Below are 23,606 nucleotides of genomic sequence, written 5' to 3'. Positions count from 1 at the left end.
CTCAATGATAAAAAAAAGGGGTCCCTTAAAGGAATACGCCACCGTTTGTTAAAATAGGGCTTATCACGGTCTACCCTGGCTGTACATAGGTGGGCCAACGCAGATTTTTTCTCAGTGCAAGTAATTATTTTTTTTTTTGTCTTTTGTTGGCTCACTTTTACCCACAACATGCTAACCGGCAATATAGGATTCCATTCACTATGCTAAGCTGCCGGTGTTGCACCGGACTAAAACAATGCATGCACAAAAAAAGCGTTGGCCCACCTATACCACTAGGGGAGACCATGATAAGCCCTTTTTCAACAAACGGTGGCTTATCCCTTTAAGGAAAAAGCTGGGGTCCCACTGCTTTAAATGGTAGAGGTCTCATTTTACATGTCCAAGTCATTTTACTAGTCATGTGATGTGTACTACTCAGCCTGTCAAGATTGCTCCTTCCTAAGGGATGTCAAAGTGCAGCTTCCCCCTTACGCAGCATCCTCTCAATATTTTCCTCAAACACTCAATCATGAATGATTTCATTTCTACATCGCTTTACAGGCTGTAAGAAGGACTCTGTGGTTGAACTACTATACACGGATTATCTCCCACGATGATGAAACATAACATGAAAGATGTTTATTAAACAAATACAATTCTGATAAAAACATAGACACACTATGATATTCTGCTTATTTTGTTTTATTGCACTTTTACCATGATGCAAAGAAATGGAAAAAAAAAAAATTCCACAGAAACAGAGTTGAATAAACAAAAAAGAAGCATTTTCACTTCAAGAACATCATCTTAAGGTTCTCCATGGATCCACACACACACACACACACACACACACACACACACACACACACACACAACTGACCTAACACAGGACTTTGGAAACTTTGACTGTAGAATTAAACCCTTAATGGAACAGACGGAGTCAGCACACACACATATATGTAGACCTCCGTATCTTACCTATAGCTCGTACCCGGGAGGAGTTGAAACCTTTCCGCTATGAAACCAGACATTCAAGTATTTCTATCATTGCACAGGCACTAGATTTTCCTACTGTATATATTAACTTTCAGCCAGCGACTGAATCGTTAACAGATAAAAGCTATCAGCTGTTGGTAATGAATGAAATATACATCCTGAAAAATAATCTCTCCACAACAGCAACATCTGAAAATCAAATATATTACAAAGAAACAATAATACAAAACTATCAGCGTCACATTTGGCTTTTGGTACCATAACTTTAACCTCATATCTGTTGCACTGAAAGAATAAAACGGAAACAGTAGTTGGATGAAAATCTTGTGTTAAATGTCTAATCAAGACTCGCGATGGCTTCATTAAAGCAATTTAAACGCGAGCTTGATACTTAGAATGGAGAGGGGTAACTTAACCGAGAGACACACGGACCTGGCAGCTACTTTTCCTGCACGTGCTCAGTTTGCCCTCTTTTGGACAAATGAAGAAGTGCGCCACTGTGATGTCAATTCCGCAGTTGCATTTGTCAACAGAAACTGATCCATCTCAAAGAATAAATATGAATTTTAATAAATACTCTCTCAAGTACAAGTAACATTTATGGGCGAAATTAACAGACAAATCCAGGAGTAAACCTGCACTCCAATCAAATGTTTCCATCTCGAATCCCAACGGTAGAAGCTCGGCAGAAATCAAATAAGAAATAAAAGACACTATGCAATAAAACATTTTTCAGCAAATCAATAAAACATCATTTTGATCATTAAGACAACAGGAAGTCAACCTTCACCTCCTCCTACTCCACCACCGGGAATGTTCAACCGAAACACTTGCAATACCAACGATACATACTGTATAAACACATAATTCAGCTTGTGAAGGGAGGGGAGGGGAGGAAGGGGGTGTGTGTGTTCGGGAGGTTCTTTACAAGTCCCTCAGAATTCACTGAATTCAAAAAAAGGGTCCTAACCAAGACAGAGAGAATGCGTCTCTTGCAAGGCTTTCATGGTTTGGGTCCTGTCCTACACAAGAGTCAGGGTTGGATATTTTAAGGAGTCTAGGTGAGGCAAGGGAGGGGGTTGGTTCAGTCCAGTTTGTAACCCGGCCCCAGATCCATCCAGAAGTGTTCGACATCACATGCGAGCATCTGTGCCGTTCAAGTCGTTGCACTTGTTTGTCAAAGAGCAGTCCTATCCAGCAGGCTTCCACTTCCAGACAGCTCCGATTAAACCCTCAGGCAGACGGGCGTCCCTGGAAGTTCAGCAAAAGAAAACCAAGCCCTCTGAGAAATTCAGTACAGATGGAGCTCATCTGTGTTACAGGATGCCAGTTCAGTTTTAAGAGAAAGACTGGAGCTCCTCCCATCCCCAGGGAATCAGTCCTATCCAGCCGCCAGCGTCCCCAGACAGCTACCTCCGCCGCGGGCCGGTGTGGCCGTGGTCTGTCCCTTGGTGCCCCTGCAGGTCGTCCTCTACAACGTAACTGTAGCCCTCCTTTTCGATGCATTCTGACAGCACATTCAGCACCTAGCGACAAGGAAATACCACGAGACAAGAGAACAGGTTTCATTGTTGAATAGAGAAGAAATTTGTTCGTAGTCACTATAAGAGGTCAAATAAGGTTTAAAGAGAGGCAATGAGTGACAATAATTTGTGGTAATTTACTTTCTTGCCAAGAGTTCCTAGAGTACCTTACTCTCTGCAGGAAAGTGACTACACCCAGAGCTGCAAAGATGAATCGATTAGTTGTCAACTATTAAATTAATTGCCAACTATTTTGATAATCGGTTTGAGACATTTTTTTTTTTTAAAAGGAAAGGGAAAATTCTCTGATTCCAGCTTCTTAAATGTGAATATTTTCTAGTTTATTCACTCACTTGTGACAGTAAACTGAATATATTTGGTAACACTTTACTTGAAGGTATCTACATAAGAGTGACATGACACTGTCATGACAGTCATGACACATGAACCCTAACCCTAACCCTAACTAATCATGACAAAAAACAAATGACACTTACTGACAGAAGCGTTATGTCACAAACGTTTATGACTTGTTTATAATGTTTATGACACGTTCATGACAGTGCCATGTCACTCTTATCTAGATACCTTCAAGTAAAGTGTAACCATATATTTGAGTTGTGGTGAAAAACAGGACAATTGAGGACATCATCTTGGGCTTTGGACATGTTTCACCATTGTCTGACATGTTATAGATCACTCAATTAATTGGCAATGAAAATAAGCATTAGTTGCAGCCCCAATGCACATAATCCCCAAATGTTGAACTATTCCTTTAAAGGTTTGAGTAAAAAAAAGACAAAATCCGACAAGGCACACTGTATAAACTGAGTATGGAGCACTGACCTGGCGTAGTCGTCGGTCCATGGCATCCAGGTGTGGCTGGATAAGGATGGGACTGAGGCGGTCCCTCACCAGGGATTCTGCCATGAGCATGGACAGCTTGTATTCTTCCTTAGCCAGCAGCTGCAGACGCAAGTGGGTCGACTTCCTTACCCTGCAGAAAGAGCACAGTGAGGGGGCAAAACAGTCAGTGTAGCTTAATGCACAGTCATACCCATATGCTCGGCAATACTGATAATGTAAACAGCCAACTGATCACATGTGAAAATCCTGCTTATATTCTGCACTGGGATCAATAAAGCCATTGCATCCTTCTTATCAAGCAACATGAAAAAAACACCAGCAAAGAAGACCTTACCTGCAGCACTGGGTCAACGGCACCAGAATGGATATCTCGTCATGGGAGTGCTTTCCAAAGCTAGGGGGAAAGATAGAAGCATGAATGGTTTGGAAATATTTGTCCTCTGCTGTTGAGCAATTTGCTGTTTGCCTGCACCTTTTATTGAGTCTCGGTTTTGATTAGTGACACGTTTTGATGTGATTGCTGTTATTATTGTAATTATTATAATACTTTTTTCAGTGCCTTTTTTGCTCACATGCAACTTTAAAAGTGTATGCAAATAAATGTGGGGTGGCAGTAACTCATTCTGTAGGGATTTGGGTTGGGAACCGGAAGGTTGCCGGTTGGAGTGTGGATTGGTAGCTGGAGAAATGCCAGTTCACCTCCTTAAGCAAGGCAATACCTGTGTGTGTATTTCAGGCCTGTAGGTAATGACTGTACCAAGCAGAGGGAAAAATGTGAATTTCCCCTTGCAGGATTAATAATCTTCTTCTAACTGATACATTTATACATGCATAATTGTATGGTCAGGACACAATTTAATGAGCTATTCCTCATTTCACTTTATGAGGTGTTTTAACATTAATATGAGTTCCCCCAGCCTGCCTATGGTCCCCCAGTGGCTAGAAATGGTGATAGATGTAAACCGAGCCCTGTGTATCCTGCTCTGCCTTTGAGAAAATGAAAGCTCAGATGGGCCGATCTGGAATCTCCTCCTTATGAGGTCATAAGGAGCAAGGTTACCTCCCCTTTCTCTGCTTTGCCCGCCCAGAGAATTTGGCCCGCCCATGAGAGAGAGACATCATGTCTTTCAAACGAGCAAAGTGGCAGTTGGTCAAGGCCACACCCCCACCCTCCACCTTGCCCCCCCTCTCTCCTCCTCAATAGCTACAGACACAGAAATGGCACATATTAAGGAAAGCTAATTGTAGGACTGGCTCTAGTGGCTGTAATTCTGCACCAAGGCTGAATTTCGGGAAAGGGACTTCAGATACAGTTTTAGGGGACCACTAAGGTCTATATAAAAGCATCCAAAGAGCCCCATGTCATGGGAACTTTAATGCTTTTTTAATTATCTAAATATTATCAGCCATTGAATAGGTCAAACTGCAATTTAGTATTACAAATGTAAGTTTATTATGATAACATTTAGTTTATGAATTATATACTGTAATGCATTAAAGCCTAATGATGATGTTTTTTAAAGCCCCCATTCACTCCCGTTGCATCTATAACTTAGCGAACACATTAAGGTTAATGAGTTTTCAAATGATTATAAGTCATCCAGTAAGTCTGCAAGTAACCATGAGCAAGCACAGCAAGGGTATGCATTTTCCTCAGAAAATGTTTCTTTAGTTTTACTGCATCTTTATCACTGAATTTAGGCATTATTTAAAAAAAGTGTTTTATTTTGCTGTTGTGGATGGCTTCATCAATGATTACACATTTCTGAACAATGAGACACCTGCACATCATGTTTTTATAATTCTCTCATTGGTTATTATTTGTATGGAGATATACACTGCAGAGGAACCAACAAGTGGAATAATGAAAGTAGCACAGTTCTGAATGGCAATCAGTTTGACAATCTTTGCATTATAACCTCTTGAGTTACAATGTGGGGGCTCACCCTCTGCCGTTGTCCAGATGGATGATAAAGGTCTCATTTCCAAACTTTTCGAACGTCTCATAATGGTGGCGATCCATGTTTCCTGTGTTGGAATACAAGTAAGCAATTCAGCACATATGTGTGTGTGTGTGTGTGTGTGTGTTAGTGTGTACTGTAGTACATCTACTGTGTGTTATATACTGTGTTGCCCAACATTGCCCATTATTGACCTTTGAAACGGTACATAGACCACCATGGGACATTGAAACTTACCCATGAGGAAGTCAAAGACGGTCATGTCCATGATGTCCAGCAGTCGCGTCCCACTGTCATACGGTGGAGTCTGTTTGACTTCCTCGCAGTAGTCCGGGTCCACTTCCCATCTGAAGAGTTAAAAAATATCACATAAACATCTTTTTCATTAGAATTCATGGGTCACCAAAATCCAATTTGTTTTGCCTTTTAACATGCTATTTTCCCAATTTATTCTTGATATGATTTTGGGAAACTAATAAGATTGTAATTAAATGTTTTCTTCCGTGGCATGATCTGCACAGGTTGGTTTTTTTCTACTTGGATGCCAGACAGCTTTAACTTGATTTACGTGATATCTTACACACCGCAGATCTCTTGCTCAGCTCTCATGAGTTATTGCCCCTGGCACAGTGAGTGTAATAAATATCCTCTGAAAGCTGGACCTACAGGACTCTACAGTGAATCCCTCTGTGTCTGCTTCAATCAGTGAACGCAGCACTGTCTGAGTGCAGGGTCGATCTCTTACTCTGCCTTCTTGCGTTTGTGGTAGGAGCGTCTCCACGGGTTCCTCCAGGTCTTGCGTTTGGCGAGGGCTAAGTCTGGGAGGAAGGCAGCCAGGGATCCTTCTATCTGGTCTGGTTTACCACACAGAGCGTGCTCAGTGGAGCAGTAGTACGAACACTCTCCGTAGAAACACACGTTGTTGGCTGAGATTTGGAGAAAGAACACACATTGACAAAAAACGTAAAACGTCTATTATACTACTTAGTGTTACATATTTTAACATGACTACACCCTGTTTCTGCCCTTTTGAAATGCACACCACATATACTTAAAGGCCAGTTTTCACAAGATTAAAATTACCTGGAGACATTCAGTGACTTGTATTAATTGCTGAGTTTTTCAGTAATTTTAATCCTGTGACAGTTTTCCATGTGTATAATATATAAAATGTAAAAGTTGCATCGCTAATTAACTGCGCTTTGGCACAAGCCAGAGTCCCCTGATAATACTAATCCCATGCAAATTAATATCCCAGTAATTCAGGGCACAGAACTAGCTTCGCTCTACATTATGAAGAAGGAAACTGTTCATTTTTGCTAGGCTTTAACTTTTGCATCATGACATTTTCTTTTTTGTTGAAGCCTGCACAGATAGCATTTCATTATTATGTTTTCTTCTGAGATCACCACGTAATCTCGATTAATTGTTGTAAAACAGTGTTTGTCCCGCAGTTTGGGGGTACACATAATAGGAACTAAAAAAGACAACTGAAGTGGAATTTGTGCAGCATTTTTAATTCATTTTGATCTCATATTATTGGTACATTGATTAAAGTTTTCCCTTCTAGATGTGTCTCTGCAAACCCATAACTCTGCCCTTTTTCAATTTGTACCTGGTGAAATGAAGAATGTCCTCCAGAGCTTTTTGTCTCGTGTGACATCTCGGATTTCCTTTGTCATGTTGACAAGCCTGCCGGCCACAGGAGGGACACGGCGGAAGTCCAGGATCCTACAGGACAGAGACACATACTGAGGGCTTACATTCTGTCCTCCAACAGTGGCTGAGACACACAGCTCATGGAGGCAATTAACATACTTTAAGTAAATTGCTGCTGAAAAATCACACACACATGACACACATGTTTTTAGATACAGTTTGACTTACACTTTCATCATGTATTGTAGAAGCCCATCACAAATAAATGACTATAAATCAGTTTAGAAATTATAAAAAAATACGCTACTTAAAACTCTAGAACATGCTTGAGAATCATGACATTTTTAAGTATTCTAAGTAATCCACTGGTAGTTAGTCTGTACATCCGTGGGTACATGGCAAACAGGAACAGCTAATAGCTAATTCGGCATACTTTTAATGGTGCCAATTTGTCACTAACCTTGGTGGTGCTTTATTTTACATATTTAAAGTATGTTTGAGAGTTTTACTGTATATGATCACCTAAAGAGCTATTTATGTACTTAACAACTGTTTGTAGAGTGTTGCAACAAAGATGAGCTGTGTTTAGATTTAGCAAGAAAAGAAACATCACCCAAGATGGGACTCTATGCTTATGTAATTCACTGTCACTGCCAACAGGGGGCACTGTGACACAAGTCCTACCCTGACAGTTACACCACATGGTGGTAAACCTCTGTGGTTTTTATGGCTATTATTCTGCATCACATATATTTTTAACTTCTACACAGCTTTCTGGTTTCATGTATTTCAAGATGTAAGTTTCACTGACAGATGGCGGACTGTCTTCCTTTGTGCATGCCACATGCCTATTTTATGCATGCGCTGACCCCGTCGTCAATACCACCTGGCTACAACATCAGCACAGGCTCTTTAAAAATTGATACCCCTGACAACACCTAATGGCCTAGGCCTGAGGACAGAGAGACACAGAAAGAGAGAATGAGATTAAAGATGGAGCCAGTGGAATAAGAGGAGAGAGAGAGAGAGAGAGAGAGAGAGAGAGAGAGAGCGAGATATGGGAGAACTTGGTGGAGAGAGCTTGTCGTATAAATGATGCTATCAAGTAGCGTGGTGGCGGGTGGAATGAGTCTCTTTCCTCGGACACAGGATGAAGCGCCGCACTGCACCGTCTGGCCTGCTGGGCCTGGGCCTGCTGCCATGCTATAGGGAACAGCTAGGGCTGGCTTCAGTTCTATTCATCACTCACATTTCTTCCATCCTTAATAAACCTTATTCCCAAAGTGGCCATTTAAAACTTGAGTTATATTCAGGGTGGGACAGAGAGGCCCGCTTAAGAGCTGCACATGAACAACAGTGGGAATCATCATTTCATATACTCCCAGCTGAAAAAGAGTATTAGATGCCAGTGGGAATTCAGAGCTATTTCGTTTAATATTTTAAGGTCACATCAGTCCTTGTATGTCTTTGTATCTGCTGACTGCTTGCTCTTTTTTCCCCACCTAATGCAGCAACACCAAGTGCACATCCCATTTAAATCCAATCACATAATTAATGATGCTTACAGCGGTGTAGCCTATATAAGAAAAGACAGTGGCTCTGTGTGTGTGTGATGTGCGCACACGCCGGTGTGAATGCTGCTTTTAAAAAGAGCCTGTGTGTGTGCGTGTGTGTGTCTGCAGGTCCCCTGGGAGGCAGTGTAGCCTAAGCCTCTGCACCAGCAGCAGCAGCAGCTCTGTAGCCAGGCTCTAATTTAGAACAGACAAAATAAGGGGAAAAAAAATAAAGCACTGCTTTTGGCAAACCCTGCCTGGCTTATATTTAGAATGGGCACAGGGCCTTTCATGCCTTTGGTTTCCTCCTCTTCCCCTTAACCCACACATATGCAGGGAGTGTGTATTTTTCATGTATATGTGTGTGTGTGTGTGTGTGTGTGTGTGTGTGTGTGTGTGTGTGTGTGTGTGTGTGTGTGTGTGTGTGTGTGTGTGTGTGTGTGCGCGCGCGCACAGAGGAGGACCAGATGTGTAGCAGACTGGTGAAGAAAGCTGCTGCTAATGCAATTGCTGCTGAACTGTGTCATTGTGCCTGAAGGAAAAGCAGATTCAACATCGCTACCCGCTGTGGCCCCAGCGTGTGTGTGCGCGTAGATGTGAATGGACATGTGTGTGACCTCGGTATCACCAGCAGTCGCACTACAACACAAGCCCTCTGCTCCTAATAACACACACATCCACAGTGATGTCAGCTCGACTTTAATAGCAACACCGGCACTAAAACTCATCTCTTTTTCTGGTCGATCAGAGAGCCTCATGAGGTTTTCTCATTTCATTAAAGTCTCTGGGGCAGGCCGACCGGCCGTAAAGGGTTAGCCTTGTAAAGGCAGTGAAGTCAGAGAGCGTGGTGGTTAGCTAAGCAAGGAGGCTGCAGTCATTGTTCAGTCAGATGCTAGCAGCGGGAGGGCGGCATTCATCCTCTATGACTCATGGCCTCTCTGAGCTCGCAGCCTCTACTGTACGGGCTCACACTGCTCGCTGTCTTTGAAAGAGAAGAGTTTCTGAGGGTCAGAAACGGTGAAAAGGAGAAGCACATGTACAAACAAGCGCAGAGAAAATGTGGAGTGCATGGAGGATGTTAATGCTCACAAGAGAAACGGGTATGCCTGCAGTCCTGCCTGCATTCACACACATGGATCTGTGTTGCTATACTTAAGGAGGACCTTCCAAACACATTATCTTATCACATTAAAGCTCGACTATATCACAAAAAGGTACCCAGTTCTGGCCTGGCATTCTGCAGGTTTTTGTTCCTCCCGGGTGGTTAATGAGCTGACACGAGGAGAAGCAAATTAGCAATCAGGGAGGAACACAAACCTGCAGGACAGTGGGCCTTGAGGATTGAAAGAAGCACTTGGGCTTGAAGGAGTTAAAGCACATTCAAGAACATCAGATTTTTGTTTTTTTGGGGGCCTTTATTTAGTTGAAATGTTTGTAGTGTCGGGGCCGTATCTGGATCAGACATCCACTGCTGCCCCTGAGGGTAATGTAGCCACCAGGCTTTGACAAAGAAGAAGATTGTGTGGAATAAAGATTATATCTCTGCTTCTACTGCATCAATTTTGATTCTTAAAAAGAGTCCAGCAGTGTTATATATGAGTGCAATTCTAAAATACTAAAGTTGTAACCAAAAAGCAGCACTGTAGAGGTTTGTTCACCTGAAAAATGGCTCTGAAATCGATGCAAAACAACCATTTTTGAAACCCAGAGTAGCCCAGCTCACACTTTTAAAGGGTATTATTGAAATTATTTACAAAATTCTTTACCCCTTCAGTTGGGGGCAGGCAGATGACATGGCAACGTGATGTCCCAGATATCATGTACCACACATCCATGAGACCGGCACAATGTTGACTTACTTGTCCAGATGAAAGGCAGCGATCTCGGCGTTGTGTCTTTCAAAGTCAGAGAAATAGAAGAAGTCTGGTGGGGTCTCCTGCTCCCGGGTCTGCCTGCAGAATCACAAGGAAACAAAGCATAGCGGTCAGGTTTAACTGTCAGGCAAAGCCGAGGTTTTGACAGTCAGCAATATGCAAAATGTTCAGCGTTAACCTGACAATGCAACATATTAATAGAGCTAATTTTACAGAACAAAGCAGGTAGCAGGTACGCAAGACGACATACTATATACAGACAGTGTTTGCTGGGTACACATTGATATATAGGTGCATTGGATTTAAACCAATCCATGTCTTCAACACAACTTAAGAAGATGTCTCACTGCAGAGGTGATAAACCACTTCGGCTTTACACCTGTGTACCTAATACTGCGAACAGCGTTTGTGAGCAATAACCGAGACACAATAAACTTGTGTCCTTGCCTCACAAAAAGGCCCTTGCTCAGAGTTACTGGGGGTGTTTTGTGGGGCAACAAGAAGCGGGGACAATCGGAGGTCAGAGACTTCCTCCTGAAGCGCCCACTCCTGTACTCGATCTGTACCTATTTCTGTCCAGCTCTGATCCTTACCCAAAAAACTGCTTTCCACACACATTCTGCCTTAAAGCTCTTACTGAAGGGAAAAGAGGCTCTTAAAGGCTTAAATCCCGGAGCTGATGGAGGACGGCCAGGATGGGGCAGGACAGACAGGACATACCGGGGTGAAGAGGCGAAGTCAAAGGAAGTGGAGGCGAGAAGAGTCCCTGAGATGGTGCGGCGTTTAGAAAATATGTCTTTGATAAAATGCAAGAGCGGCAGTGAATTCTGTCATCAAATTGCTATCTTTGTAGATTTGAGTTATTTTTCCTTTTATACACACTGCCTTCTCTTTTTTTTTATTGACAACAGTAAATACTTTCCAGGAAGGCAGCTGAGTGTAATTATTTGGACTGCAGCCTCTGCCATTTCTGCTTCAGCTAGTTGACGGAGGATGAGAAGAATGGAAACTATCTTGGCAACTTCTCTTTCTCTCCTTCTCTGTCTATTCCCTCCGGATGCCTCTCTCTGTTTATTTCGCTCAAAAACCCTCTATCTCACCTCCTCTGCTTCTCCGCTCTCCCTCACGCAGAACTGTTTTCTCTGCTTTCCTCTTAATACTTTATATCTGTGTGCCTCTCTCTCTCTCATTCTCTCTCCCTCTCCGTTCCATCCGTCGCTCCATTCCTCAGCTGGCTGGCTGATTGTAACTCCACAGCTGCGTGGCTGACATATGCACCAGTCATTAACTAACCCAACATGGAGCCCAGAAACACACTCATCCACTAAAAATTCCCCCAATTTACTCCTCTCTTTATCTGTATTTCTCTCACCTTTCTCCATCCCCGATCTCCCTGCAAGCATTTGACAGACAGCCACATGCAGATGGGTGGAAGTTTGACCAAAAGTAAACACCAAATTATATTCTGCTCATCCCTCACTTCCACACGGTCATTGGCGGTAAAGGCCGAGCACCGTCTGTTGGTTGTATCGCTCTCTTCTCCTGGACAGCCTTGCTTCAGGGACACAGCTCTCCTTCCATATCAAGGAAAAATGATACTGCCTTTGAAAGCAGGGAGAAGTGCCTATTTTACACCAGTGCAGCTCAGCCCCAACAACAGGAACAGTATCATTCAGTCCAGCATGTGAAGTGACTACAACTGTTTAATCGAAGGGGACAGTTGTGCTAAGGCAGGGCCTGAAGTTATTTCCTGTCAGAAACAGTATAAGGAAAGTAGTCCTGGGCGAATAACGCAGTGAAGCTATTTGGAGACAATAATGATACTGATGAAATACTTGAAAGGTTAAAAACACCATGTTTAAGAAGCTCTTCACTCGCCATTAAAACATGTTTTTCTGTCCAGTTGACGATGGCTGGTCTATGGCATCTCTGAAGGAATACTTTGACATGTTGGTAAATACACAAATTAGCTTTCTTGCCGAGAGTTGGAGAAGAAGATCGATACCACTCTCATGTCTGTACGCTAAATATGAAGCAACTGCCTAAAGTGGGTTAGCTTAGCTTGGCATAAAGACTGGAAACAGCTAGCCTGGCTCTGTCCAAAGGTAACAAATCCTTTAGCCCATATTCACATAAATACCCTAATACCTTTTTTTGTTCAGTGATCATTTTTGCATTAGTACTAACAGCCGCAAATCATGACTTTTCTTTTTTTTATCCAAGGATCGTTTTTTAAATCTTCTTATGTTATGTGTTGGACTATTTCTTAGCGAGCGCAGGGACTTTCTTGAGTCTTGTAGTCACCTTGAAGTTGCCAGGCAACCAGTGGAGACTTTTACAGTAATAAAGCGAACTTTAGAGGTGCTGGACAGATATTGTCGCCTTCGAACAGATCCATGCTAACCGTTTCCTCCTGTTTCCAGTCATTAGATAAAAAACTTGCAGTTATATTAACGTACCACAGAAAAATGGTCTAATATTGGATCTCTAACTTGCCAGCTTTTAATGACCGTACTGGAGCGTCGTCATGGAGATTTCTTGGAGAATAAGCATGAGCAAATATCCTGGTGCAATGATTCATGGCTGTTCAGCCTTAAAGAAATCCAAAAGCATACTTCACATAGTCCTACTACATTGCTGTCTCTATAGGGGAGGACACCACAGTAAGCTGCTTTATTCATGCTTCTATTCTTAAGCTCCAATACGCACCAGAACACAACTCAATGAGGCGTGCATGTTATGTGTCACTGCTTTTCTGTGAGTCAGTGAATGCTAATATGAGTGAAGAGCATGTGAATACAAGCATGCGTTTGCATTTTAGACAAATTTCTTTGCCTGTGGCCCGGCTGCACCGACGCTCTCCTCTCACTGCATGCCAGCCAAGAAGCAGGAAGGCTGGATAATTACCATGATCCACATCCAATTCAAATGTCAATCAAGTTATTTAGAGCATGGCACGACGCCCCCCTCTAAACTGACGGGGAACTAAAAACCGGGGAAGTGACAAAGGCACTGGAGTTAAATGGGGAGGATAGCCAGCGACAGTAAAGAGGACAAACTACAGAAGACGCCACTTAGTGTTCTTTAAACGAACAAATAAGCAGCTGTTATGCGTTTCGTAACATTATGTCTGAATCCTCTAACAGCAGCACCTGTGTTCATCCAAATCTGAGCGTCTTCTGATCAAGCAAACCGTTAGAGGCATGTTTTTGCGAGGAAGCTGCGCCGCCAACGTATGGCAGGGCGAAACATACATAAATGTATGACCACATTATAAAGTCTATAAATGTTTGAGTACACAGTATTCACTGAGCTCAGAGAAAACCGAGAGGAGGGCAAAGATGCTGGTTGCTCAAGAGCTACTCGTCCCTTTCACATTGGACCGCCTGGTCAAGCTTAACCTTTAAAATATTTACAAATCACAGATGATTTATGCTGAATGATAAGTAGATATATTTCACCAGGCTGCCAAAAGAAGCATACATTTATTTTCCTCCTCAGCAAGGCGTAGTAGAACTGCCAAATGCTGTTACTGTATGTAAGCACAGAAGAAATAGTGTGTTTTTTAGGGTTCGGTGGCGCCACTATAGCCAGCTGTCTACGCCGACATCAGATCCTTTATCATCGGCAATAGGTGAGACGTACTGAGTCGAGCATGCCCAGTGTGACCCTGGCCTTGCTGTAAACACATAGTTTACACTGGGTGGCCAGACAGTTTCTTGGCTCCTCTCCACGCTCCGAGGGGCCCCAGCAGCCATTGGGGCAGCGGAGGTCTAGCAGTGAACTCACAGCAGTGTGAGAATATAAGAGTGAATGAGAGCGCTGCATCTGGAAAATCTACCTGTGCATACAGTGCATAGCTGACCTCTACAACACCAGCAGAAGAGAGAGAGAGAGAGAGAGAGAGAGAGAGAGAGAGAGAGAGAGAAGAGAGAGAGAGAGGAAGGAGGGAGGGAAAATAAGAAAGAGGCATTTCCTTTTGCTCTGTTATTGACATCAAATAAAAAAGAAAAAGGTATTTTGCCTCAAGCTGCAAATACAAATACACTAAATAAATAAATAAACATCTGGCGTTGGTCACTTTCCTGCCTTCAGTGATGAGTTGGAAGTGAAAGATATACTCCTACACAGCGAAGCTGTCTTGTCCCTTTCCATCACAACCATCACAGATCAACTAGGATGGTAAACCTGTAGCACGAGTCTGCTGTGTGCAGTTCGGTGCAGGATTTCTGGGTATTGAAGTTTAGTTACTCCAGCCATTTAGAATTCATTTTTTACAAAGCTGGGAGGCTTTAGGCAGATTAAAAAAGTGGTGAAAAATTGTCAAGAGGCACTTCGTATTGTCCCTTATTTTGGTCAAGCTCCAAAAAGGCAAGATACTACATTTCCCATAATGCAACAAAAAAGCTTTTATAAGACTTCCCCTGCCTGGAAAATACCCATGTCTTTCAAACTCCATGCCCGTTTGTTAGCCAGGCTTCCTGTTAAAGATGTGTAGTCTTCAAACCTAAACCCAGATTGCCTTGATGATGTCATCAGAGTAATTTTCAGATTTTAGGAAGCTCCTCCAGAGCCACAGAAAAAAAAAATGATTCACCTATTTTTCATAGGCTGAGTAGTAGTGAACTGGTGCTCCATATTGGTGCTGCTTACAGTAATTTCATCCACCAACGTGTGACGTAAAAGCGTAGCGACTTGTTCACCTTGCTAGCGTTTTCATGTCAAATTATACATATTCAACAAAACTCTAAATATGTACAAAATGCTTCTTTATTTGAGCACTTCTGGGTGCTCACATCCCATGTGTCTCTTTTTTTCAGTGTTGTGTCCCAGTGGCTACAAGTTATCCATTATGAAGAATCTAAAAGTTGTGACAGCTCAGCATTACGCATGAAGCATTTCACTGCGAATTCCTGAAACTGAATATTATTTTCATTCTCTTTTCATCTTGTTCACGGTCCAACCTGCTTACTTTTGAATAATCCTCACTCGCGCTCCAGTATCTTTCTCCAGTATTCTGTTTCATATGAGCTGAATTATGGAAACAAGACGTCAACATGTTTCCTTTGAATTTACAATAAGAGTGAATATCCAAGGTGATGAATTAAAAAGCATCAGCGTGGCAACAGTGCAGTTGGGCGAAGCATGGGGGAGAGATTTATCTAGTTTCAAAGTCAAGATGCCAATCGATCACCATAAGCCTATAGCTACAGTACAGGCCACAGCGTGCACACTGGAGGACTAAAAAGATACGCTGTAAAATATAGAAGGACAAGGGCATCTTCCAGCCCCAGCGGGTTCCCACCAAAGGGCTGACTCCACACACTTGTCACACATCATCCGTCAAACCCACGGGCATGGCAAAGAGTGCACGCTCGCACATACACGCAAAACTTACACGGCTATACCCATACACAAATATAGGGTCATACTGTACACACACAGACAGACATATACATACAACACACACACACAGCAGTTTGAAATAGTTGTTTAAAACCTCAACAGACGGGTGATGAGCTGTTAGGAGGCAGTTGAGCATTGAATGCATGAGAGGGTAAGATAGCGAATCCCATCCATGGGTCAACAAAAAAAAAAGAAATAAAAAACCACAGGGAGACTGGAGATGAGAGGAGGCGGTGTATTGTTTTATCTCACGCACGTGAAGGCTGACCTTTTGAGCATTGACATTTAATAAATTGAGAAAAAAAGCCCTTCACAGCACATGAGACAGGCGTTTTACTTAGGAGTAAGTGATCTGTTGATGGTACACGGAGGTGGCACCTAGTTTTTGACTGCGAAAGGATGGGCACAGAAAGAAAGAAGGAAAAATAAAGCGAGGAAAGTAAGCAGGAAAAAGAAAGAGGGAGATAGGAAAAGAATAAAGAGTGAAAAAGAAAAGGAAGAAGGAAGGAAGAAAGCAAAGATGAAAAAAAGAAAAGAAAGAAGGAAGGAAATACAGAAAGAAAGAAAGAAACTTTTCTTGTTGGTTATCAGCCAGCTGTTATCTGCTGAAGTGAAGGGTTAGTGAAGGCTCCTCCCTGACCACAGCAACATCACAACATCCTTTCCATTAAATATTCCATTAAAACCAAAATCATATCCTTTAAATGCTTAATTGATTATTGCCTATTGCAAAGTAATTCTTCATTAGATGCCTACAGTAATATATCCTCCAACACTCAACACAACAAAGAGTTTAGCTGAGCAATGATGGTTGTTTCAAAGGCTTTTTCAAAAACGAAAATTTGAATCTGAAAGAAAGAAAAACACGTAATATTGAAACCATCAGCCTCTGCCTTTAAACTGTAGTGTGCATGCATCCATAATGGGGAAAGAAAAGAAAAACACTCAAGGATTTTAACTAGCACACAACAAACACCCAGGGGCTCTCAAAACAACCTTCACACCGTGATCCAGGTGTGTGTGTGTGTGTGTGGTTTGGGTTAGCCTATGTGTGTCGCAGTTTCTAAGTAGTGTGATGGCTGTCATAGCTCCCTGGGCACTGCAGTGCCATCCATCCTCCTCCTTCTCCTCCTCCTTCTCCTCCTTTACTCCCTTACCCCTTCAGATGCCAGGCCTGACATACAGAGAGACAGCTGTTTCCTTCCAGCAAAGCTCTCTCTCTTTCTTTGACACACACACACACACACACACACACACACACACACACACACACACACACACACACACACACACACACACACACACACACAGGTAGGTGCATACACATACACACACACACACACACACACACACACACACACACACACACACACACACACACACACACACACACACACACACACACACACACAGGTAGGTGCATGCACACACACACACACACATTAGGGAGACAGATTAGGATAGACACAGGAGAGAGCCACAAATAGGAATATATAGACAACACAGACACACATTCTCACATACACACACTGACAAGTGATGAAAGTATAGAGAACTAGGATACTGACAACTACAATACACACACACACACACACACACACACACACACACAACCAAACACACCCGTTTTAAAAACCACAGTTACGGCCTTCTAGAAATTCTACATGGACAACAGTTACGTATTCATGTTAATTGCACCCTGCTTCTGAGACCAATTCATGGACATAACCATGATTCACATACATCACAATGTGTATGAATAAAGATAATGTCAACACAATGATTTATGCAGCGGAGAGGATTTTAAAAAGAAACTACATCCTTTTTCAAGTTCAGCCTCCGAGTCCTCGGGGGCAGAACCATGTAAATGAAGGCATCCTGAATAAATAGCCAATGCCTTCACAACACAACAGACTTATTATTGTTTTTTTTTAATCTGGAGGCACTTCAAAGAGGCATGTGCTTCAGTAAAGAATAATTCCTAAATGCAAATCATTGAGCAAAACACAGCTATTAGTGGTTTAGCGCGAGGCAAGACACCATGAAGAGTGTTGGCTGTGAGGGAGATGGAGGAACAGGGAGACGTTGGAAGAAGGACGTTCAACTAGATTGTTATTGAGAGGCTTTTTAGATGACGGCAAGAGACAAGGGACAGAAAGGTGAAATGTGTGTGCCATTACTCTTTGCATTAATCCTTTATGGAGAGGCACTCCTACATACAAGCATGTAAACACACACACACATCCAGCCTCCTCTTTCTCTCCCGCTGCCTGAGCTGTTGTCTTTCGGCCTGTTAATATCCGTTGCAGATAAACAGGCCACAAAAATCAAGCCGTCATCTCAACATAATCTGAGACAGATATACTGCAGCAGGACGCCTCGTCCCAACAGTAAAAGTCCTAATATGGCGCCACCTCTCATCTCTATCTTCCTTACGATCTCTGTAGGAAAAAAAAACACCTCAACCCCTCTACGTCTCACTGTCTCCTTCTCTCTACGTCTAGATCTACCGCTCAGAATAAATAGGAGCATGCCAGGCCTGATGCTGTTACTTTCTTTTTGGAATCTGTTTCTCGTGGTTTGACTGGGTGGACTGAGCACAGCATCTCTTCTACATGAGAGAAGACAATCAGCGAGGCACTTCCAGGAGTCGTCCTTCTAGTGATGGAATATTTCCTAGGAAACTTCCAATCACATTTCATTTCAAATGCATTAAAGCCAGCAGGAAACCGGGAAGTTAATTAAATTGTCTTGGATTAAAACGCAATTACAGTAAGCATTACAAAACGCCTAATGCCATCCCTTTACTTGGAGGGTTGAACAGAGTGAGACATGGATGGATGGATGGATGGATGGATGGATGGATGGATGGATGGATGGATGGATGGATGGATGGATGGATGGATGGATGGATGTTAAAGAGACAAGAACATTTCTCTGCTTAGCCATTCAAATATTACAGAGTTTCCCACAGGAGATGAAATCCCATTTTCCATGCACCAAACCAAGAAATGACACATGAAGGCACGATAAAAACGTTCTGAAGATTTCAACTGAGTCTCTTAACCGAAATGTAAACATGCATCATTGGATTCCCATATAAGCCATATAAGAGGACAACTGAACTGTTTTTCTAATCTCCATTTCTAAAGCAGAGGTGGATTACACATGTGTGTGCCTCGGCGAGTGGGAAGGGGAGATGATGAATTTCCCCGTATGGCATAAAAGATGATCCTTAATCTGCACCGTTCATTCAGCTATAAACGAACAGCATCAATGAAGAGCTGCGTGCCACCATCAGAGCTGCTAAGGAGTGCAGCACGCATGGCTGCACATTGACCAAATAATCACATTATGCTATACAATTGTATGGACTGTGAATGTAGCTATAGAGAGCTGAATTATGCCTTTGAAATATGTATTGTGCATGGGTATAACTTTCGTATATCTTAAAATGAGCAAATGGGAGAAAATAAGACAATACAGCAGTTATGGTTGGCACAGTTTGAATAAATCTGAGATTTTTACTGTGATTTGATTTTTGTAGGTCAAGGCTTCTACAGTGCAGGTTGATGATTTTCACTCCCAATTCCTTTTAAGGAAACAGTTACAACTGTACTTCTTTTGATTCAGAATTTGAAAAAAAGTATTCAGTATTCTAAAATAAGGTTTCCAGTTCCCTCGTCTTGAAGTTTCTTTAATGGGTTTTTGGTTAGATGTTTGAAATAAGGTCTGTGGTTAACACAAGCTTTGAAGATTTTCATGTTTTGTTCTACGACATAAAAAGACGTAAATACCCCACTCGTATTTAAATGTAGTAAAACTAGTGGCAGAGGTTGTCGGACTCATTAAACGTCACCGTCAGCTTGGTAGTGGTGACGTTGAAGTCCTGCGACCATGGTGTAGTTTGTTTACAGCCTAACCTCTGTCCATTGCATTTGCACTTCAAAAATCCTAAGAGTGGTGTTCATTTGTGAAGATTATCTTGCGGAACAAAACGTGTAAGTATCATCAAACCCTTTTATTTATTTTTTTTGCCACAGAGCTTATTTTCTGCAAAAATCCAAGGCGATGCTACCGTCCGGGTTGGCCAACGCCCTAGTGGATGAGACTGTACTCGAACTGAAATGACACAGTTAGCTTAAAGTGATTCATTACTTTTTTTTTTCACAATAACCACCAACCAAATGTTCCTAAATGATGACTACAATTACAGCTGCAATAACAACAATTTCAGATGACTGATACTGCAGTTGAAAAGGAAGTACAGTAAGTAAGACCGTTCTATAATGCAGACCTTTGGTTAAACAAGCTTTTCTCTGAGGCAGAAACAATCCGATTGTTTGAGTTCAACCTCAGTGGTGGAGAGAAAGCTGCTACCGTGTTATTATAAGGCCTCACTCCCTTGATGAATGCTAGACATGTTTTGATCTGGGTTATTTATTTGCCATTCAAGCTTGCCAGCTAGCACTCTGTGGTATTGGCTGTGCTCGTTTAGGTTTAACTCAAACACTGAGATCTGCTGCCTTGAGTATCGTTACATTCATTTAAAGTCGGACCTGCTGCCATCATATGTTCTAGTGGTAAACAACAAAGGAGTGTCAAACAGCAGCAATGCACAATCATGGTTTACGACAGACAGTGAATGCGTCATCACACTTAATTATCCACAACTGTAATTGCTGCATATTTGACTTTATTGGAAGTGCTTCAAGTGCCAGTTTGTAAAAATAGCCTCCATTCAGAATAAGAATCTCTACTGGATGATTAGGGGACAGGCTGGGCTAAGACTGATTGCTGTGGCCTTTCCAGGGCTATTCCGGCTGTGCTGAGTGTGTGCCTTCCACTCAACATTGATCTATCGACCCACAGTCCAGTAAAACCTCGCTCAGACCAAAAGGTGAATCTCATTTCTAAACACACACACACACAGTCGCAGCCAAGCCCACGCATACACACACACACACACACAAACACACAGACTAACAAGCATGTTGATTTTTGATGACAAGATTGATGTAGCCTCTCTGAATTCTCCTTGCGTCTACAATAGCCAGCCACTCTTACTCTCCAACGCGCGCGCGCGTGTGTGTGTGTCTGTGTGTGTCTGTGTGTGTGTGTGTGTGTATGTGTGCAGTCGTGCTTTGTGATGACGTTGCAATCACCTCAATGTAATTGGAATTGAGCAGCTCATCCATGTAACTGTGTGGCTCGGTGGATAGGTATGGTTAGAAAAAAAAAGATTGCTATTGTATGTTATAATGACATGCAGGTTAACGGCTTGGGGGTTAAAGGTCAGATATAGAACACGTCAACACTAATGGGAAAAAATGTCTGGATGACCAAAATGCAATGCTGCTTTCAGGAGCTTTCTTTTCTGTCCCTCATCTTGTAAGAAAAACACTATCTTTATACTTTGTGGTTATATATATTATATTATATATAATATTTATATTTGGTGGTTGATATATTCTATCAAGATGTATGTCTGAATAATTCTAATAATTATAACTAATAATTCTCATTAAAGGTTGAATGTGTGGGAATTTCTCCCATCTAGCGTTGAGATCATATATCGCAATCAACTCTCTCGCGCCACGCAGTTCAAAGTACGTATTACAGCTACGGTAGCCTTCACGCTTTTTTCTGTCTCTGTCGGTCTCTTGCTCTTTTCAATATCCTTTTTCTTTTTCTGGGCGAAGAAGAAGATTTGGATTTTTAAATACATGTTTCCTTCTTCAAACTTGCCGGGCCCGGGAAGCTACGATACCCATTAGCAGCATTAGCAGCACCTGTGAGTTTATCATGGGACAGCAAAAACGCGAAAGGCGGAGCAGTATGTCCTGTATGTCCCTTACCGGCTAACGTATTTCAAGATGGCGCATGAATATGGAGCGTCTACCCCAGTTCATGTGTGGTATCCGATCTACAATGCTGCGACGATGTGTTGATAAGAAATCCGCTTGACACTGTTCTTGATTATAAAAGTTTATTACATCAAAGAATTCAGCATCAATTTACAAGCCCTGCAGAGCTCGGAGAGCGACAGATCCAATCCCCAAAAATAGTCGCTCTAATATTCTACTGTTGCAAATGCAAATATAAAATTCCAAGCCAATAGGAATACTCGGAATTGATGGTGGTGGTAAATATTCATGAAATAGGACAAGTTTGTGAATAGGCAACACAGATTTTGATAATGAACAACTAAAAACGTTACACACTGGGCCTTTAAGAAGCTTAAACCTTAAAAGCGAGCCTCACTGAGAGCTTTCCTCACTTTGTGTAACTGGCCTGCTGTGTTCAACTACACTGCAATTTTCTCCATCATATGAGCTCAATCACCTACACTGAGCTTTCCTCTCCAGCGTGCAACAACAAAAAGCGTATGGCCCTGGCTTTTATGTAACTACATACAGAGCTGCTGCTTTACAGCTCCTTCATGGCCGTTCTTTCTCTCACTTTAAGTCTTGATTTCACCTTTTCTTTCTGCCCCCCGTATCCTTGTCTTAATTGTTCAGTTATCCTACGTTATATGCCAAATATAATCTCACAATCCCCTTTTTCTTATAAAAACAGAATAAAACATATTTTGGAGGGCTCATCTTGAACTCTGGGGCGTATACATAGCTTTATCCAATCAAATGTGATTTTGGTGACTAACATAGCACATCATTGGATAGCATATAGCTTGCACGTGTTTGGATCCCAGTCAAACATTTTTTTTATTACCATTTATTTTATTAAATGCATTTGTCAATGCTAAATGACACGTATCTCACTAATCGCTAAGCCATGCAGCAAGCACTTTTGAGCAACCTAATCAAATCTAAGGAAGGAAATCCTTCTGATAATTATATACAGTACGTCACATATATTATTAAGCCTCACTGAGACTTTAAAAGCTCCTACATTATTTGTCCATTTGTGAGAAAACATGTAGGGCGACACATCGAGACGATGGTGGTTAAAAACAGACTTGGCATTTCAATTTTACATTTTACACTGACTGGTCTGATGAGGACACTGGCTTTACATTTTAGAGGTGATTTTGTTCTAGCCAACTGCAAGAGCATGGGTGAAATTTGGCTAACAATTTAAGAGAACTGAAGTTTTTGCAGACTGACCACAGTATGTGTTTTTGTAGGGGGGGGGGTCTACATGTTTAATTTTCACATCTCTAATATAGGATCTATTAACAACCACTCATACAGCCCTATCTACTGTACTGTACCTGATAAACTACTTTGGTAAGCATATCATGAATGAAAAGCTATATGACATAATAAATACATAGAGCTGAAACGATGAATCGATCAGTCGGTCGGTCGACAGAAGATGAATCAGCATTTTGATGGTTCCATCTTCTTAAATATTAGAATGTGTGGCATTCGATTGTCATATAATATAGAAAACTGTTGTTTAGACACCTGGTGACATCACCTTCTATGAAATTGCACTTACACTCACACACAGGCTACATTTACTTTGCTACAATTTGGTTTAAATTGGCCCCTAAACCAGAGACATTTGAAAACACTTCCGACCCTGTTTGACTTTGGAATCTCCAAGGTGCAAAATTACGAATCCCAGTATGGCCACGCCAAGACACGCCCTACGAAGCAGCCTGATTGGTTGGGGTTAGGCATTTCACCTCGAGTGGTTAAGGTTAGGGGATTGGTCAGGGGATAGGACCTGTACATGTAAGCATGGACGCCTGGCCAATAGTAGTGTGTGAACGCTATTGAAGGGCGGGTCTTGGCGTGGCCATAGTGGGATTCGTAATAT

General features: G+C 42.1%; 1 protein-coding gene across 1 annotated transcript in view; it reads right to left on the bottom strand.

Annotated features, from left to right (window-relative positions):
• Positions 1-687: 687 nt before the first annotated feature.
• fam20cb (FAM20C golgi associated secretory pathway kinase b) overlaps positions 688-23,606 on the bottom strand; it is a 52,243-nt gene continuing 29,324 nt past the window's right edge. Inside the window, exons 4-11 of the mRNA XM_039788941.1 lie at positions 10,398-10,490; positions 6,942-7,057; positions 6,072-6,252; positions 5,564-5,673; positions 5,312-5,393; positions 3,700-3,759; positions 3,345-3,495; positions 688-2,501 (exon numbers count right to left, since the gene is read on the bottom strand). Of these exons, the coding sequence (XP_039644875.1) occupies positions 2,385-2,501; positions 3,345-3,495; positions 3,700-3,759; positions 5,312-5,393; positions 5,564-5,673; positions 6,072-6,252; positions 6,942-7,057; positions 10,398-10,490 (910 nt within the window). The 3' untranslated portion in view covers positions 688-2,384. The remainder of the gene's footprint in view (positions 2,502-3,344; positions 3,496-3,699; positions 3,760-5,311; positions 5,394-5,563; positions 5,674-6,071; positions 6,253-6,941; positions 7,058-10,397; positions 10,491-23,606) is intronic.

The sequence above is a fragment of the Perca fluviatilis genome, chromosome 21 (assembly GCF_010015445.1).
Source record: "Perca fluviatilis chromosome 21, GENO_Pfluv_1.0, whole genome shotgun sequence".
NCBI classification, from domain to species: Eukaryota; Metazoa; Chordata; class Actinopteri; order Perciformes; family Percidae; genus Perca; species Perca fluviatilis.
Note: the sequence above shows the minus strand (reverse complement) of the source record. Positions and strands in the feature narration are given on the sequence as shown.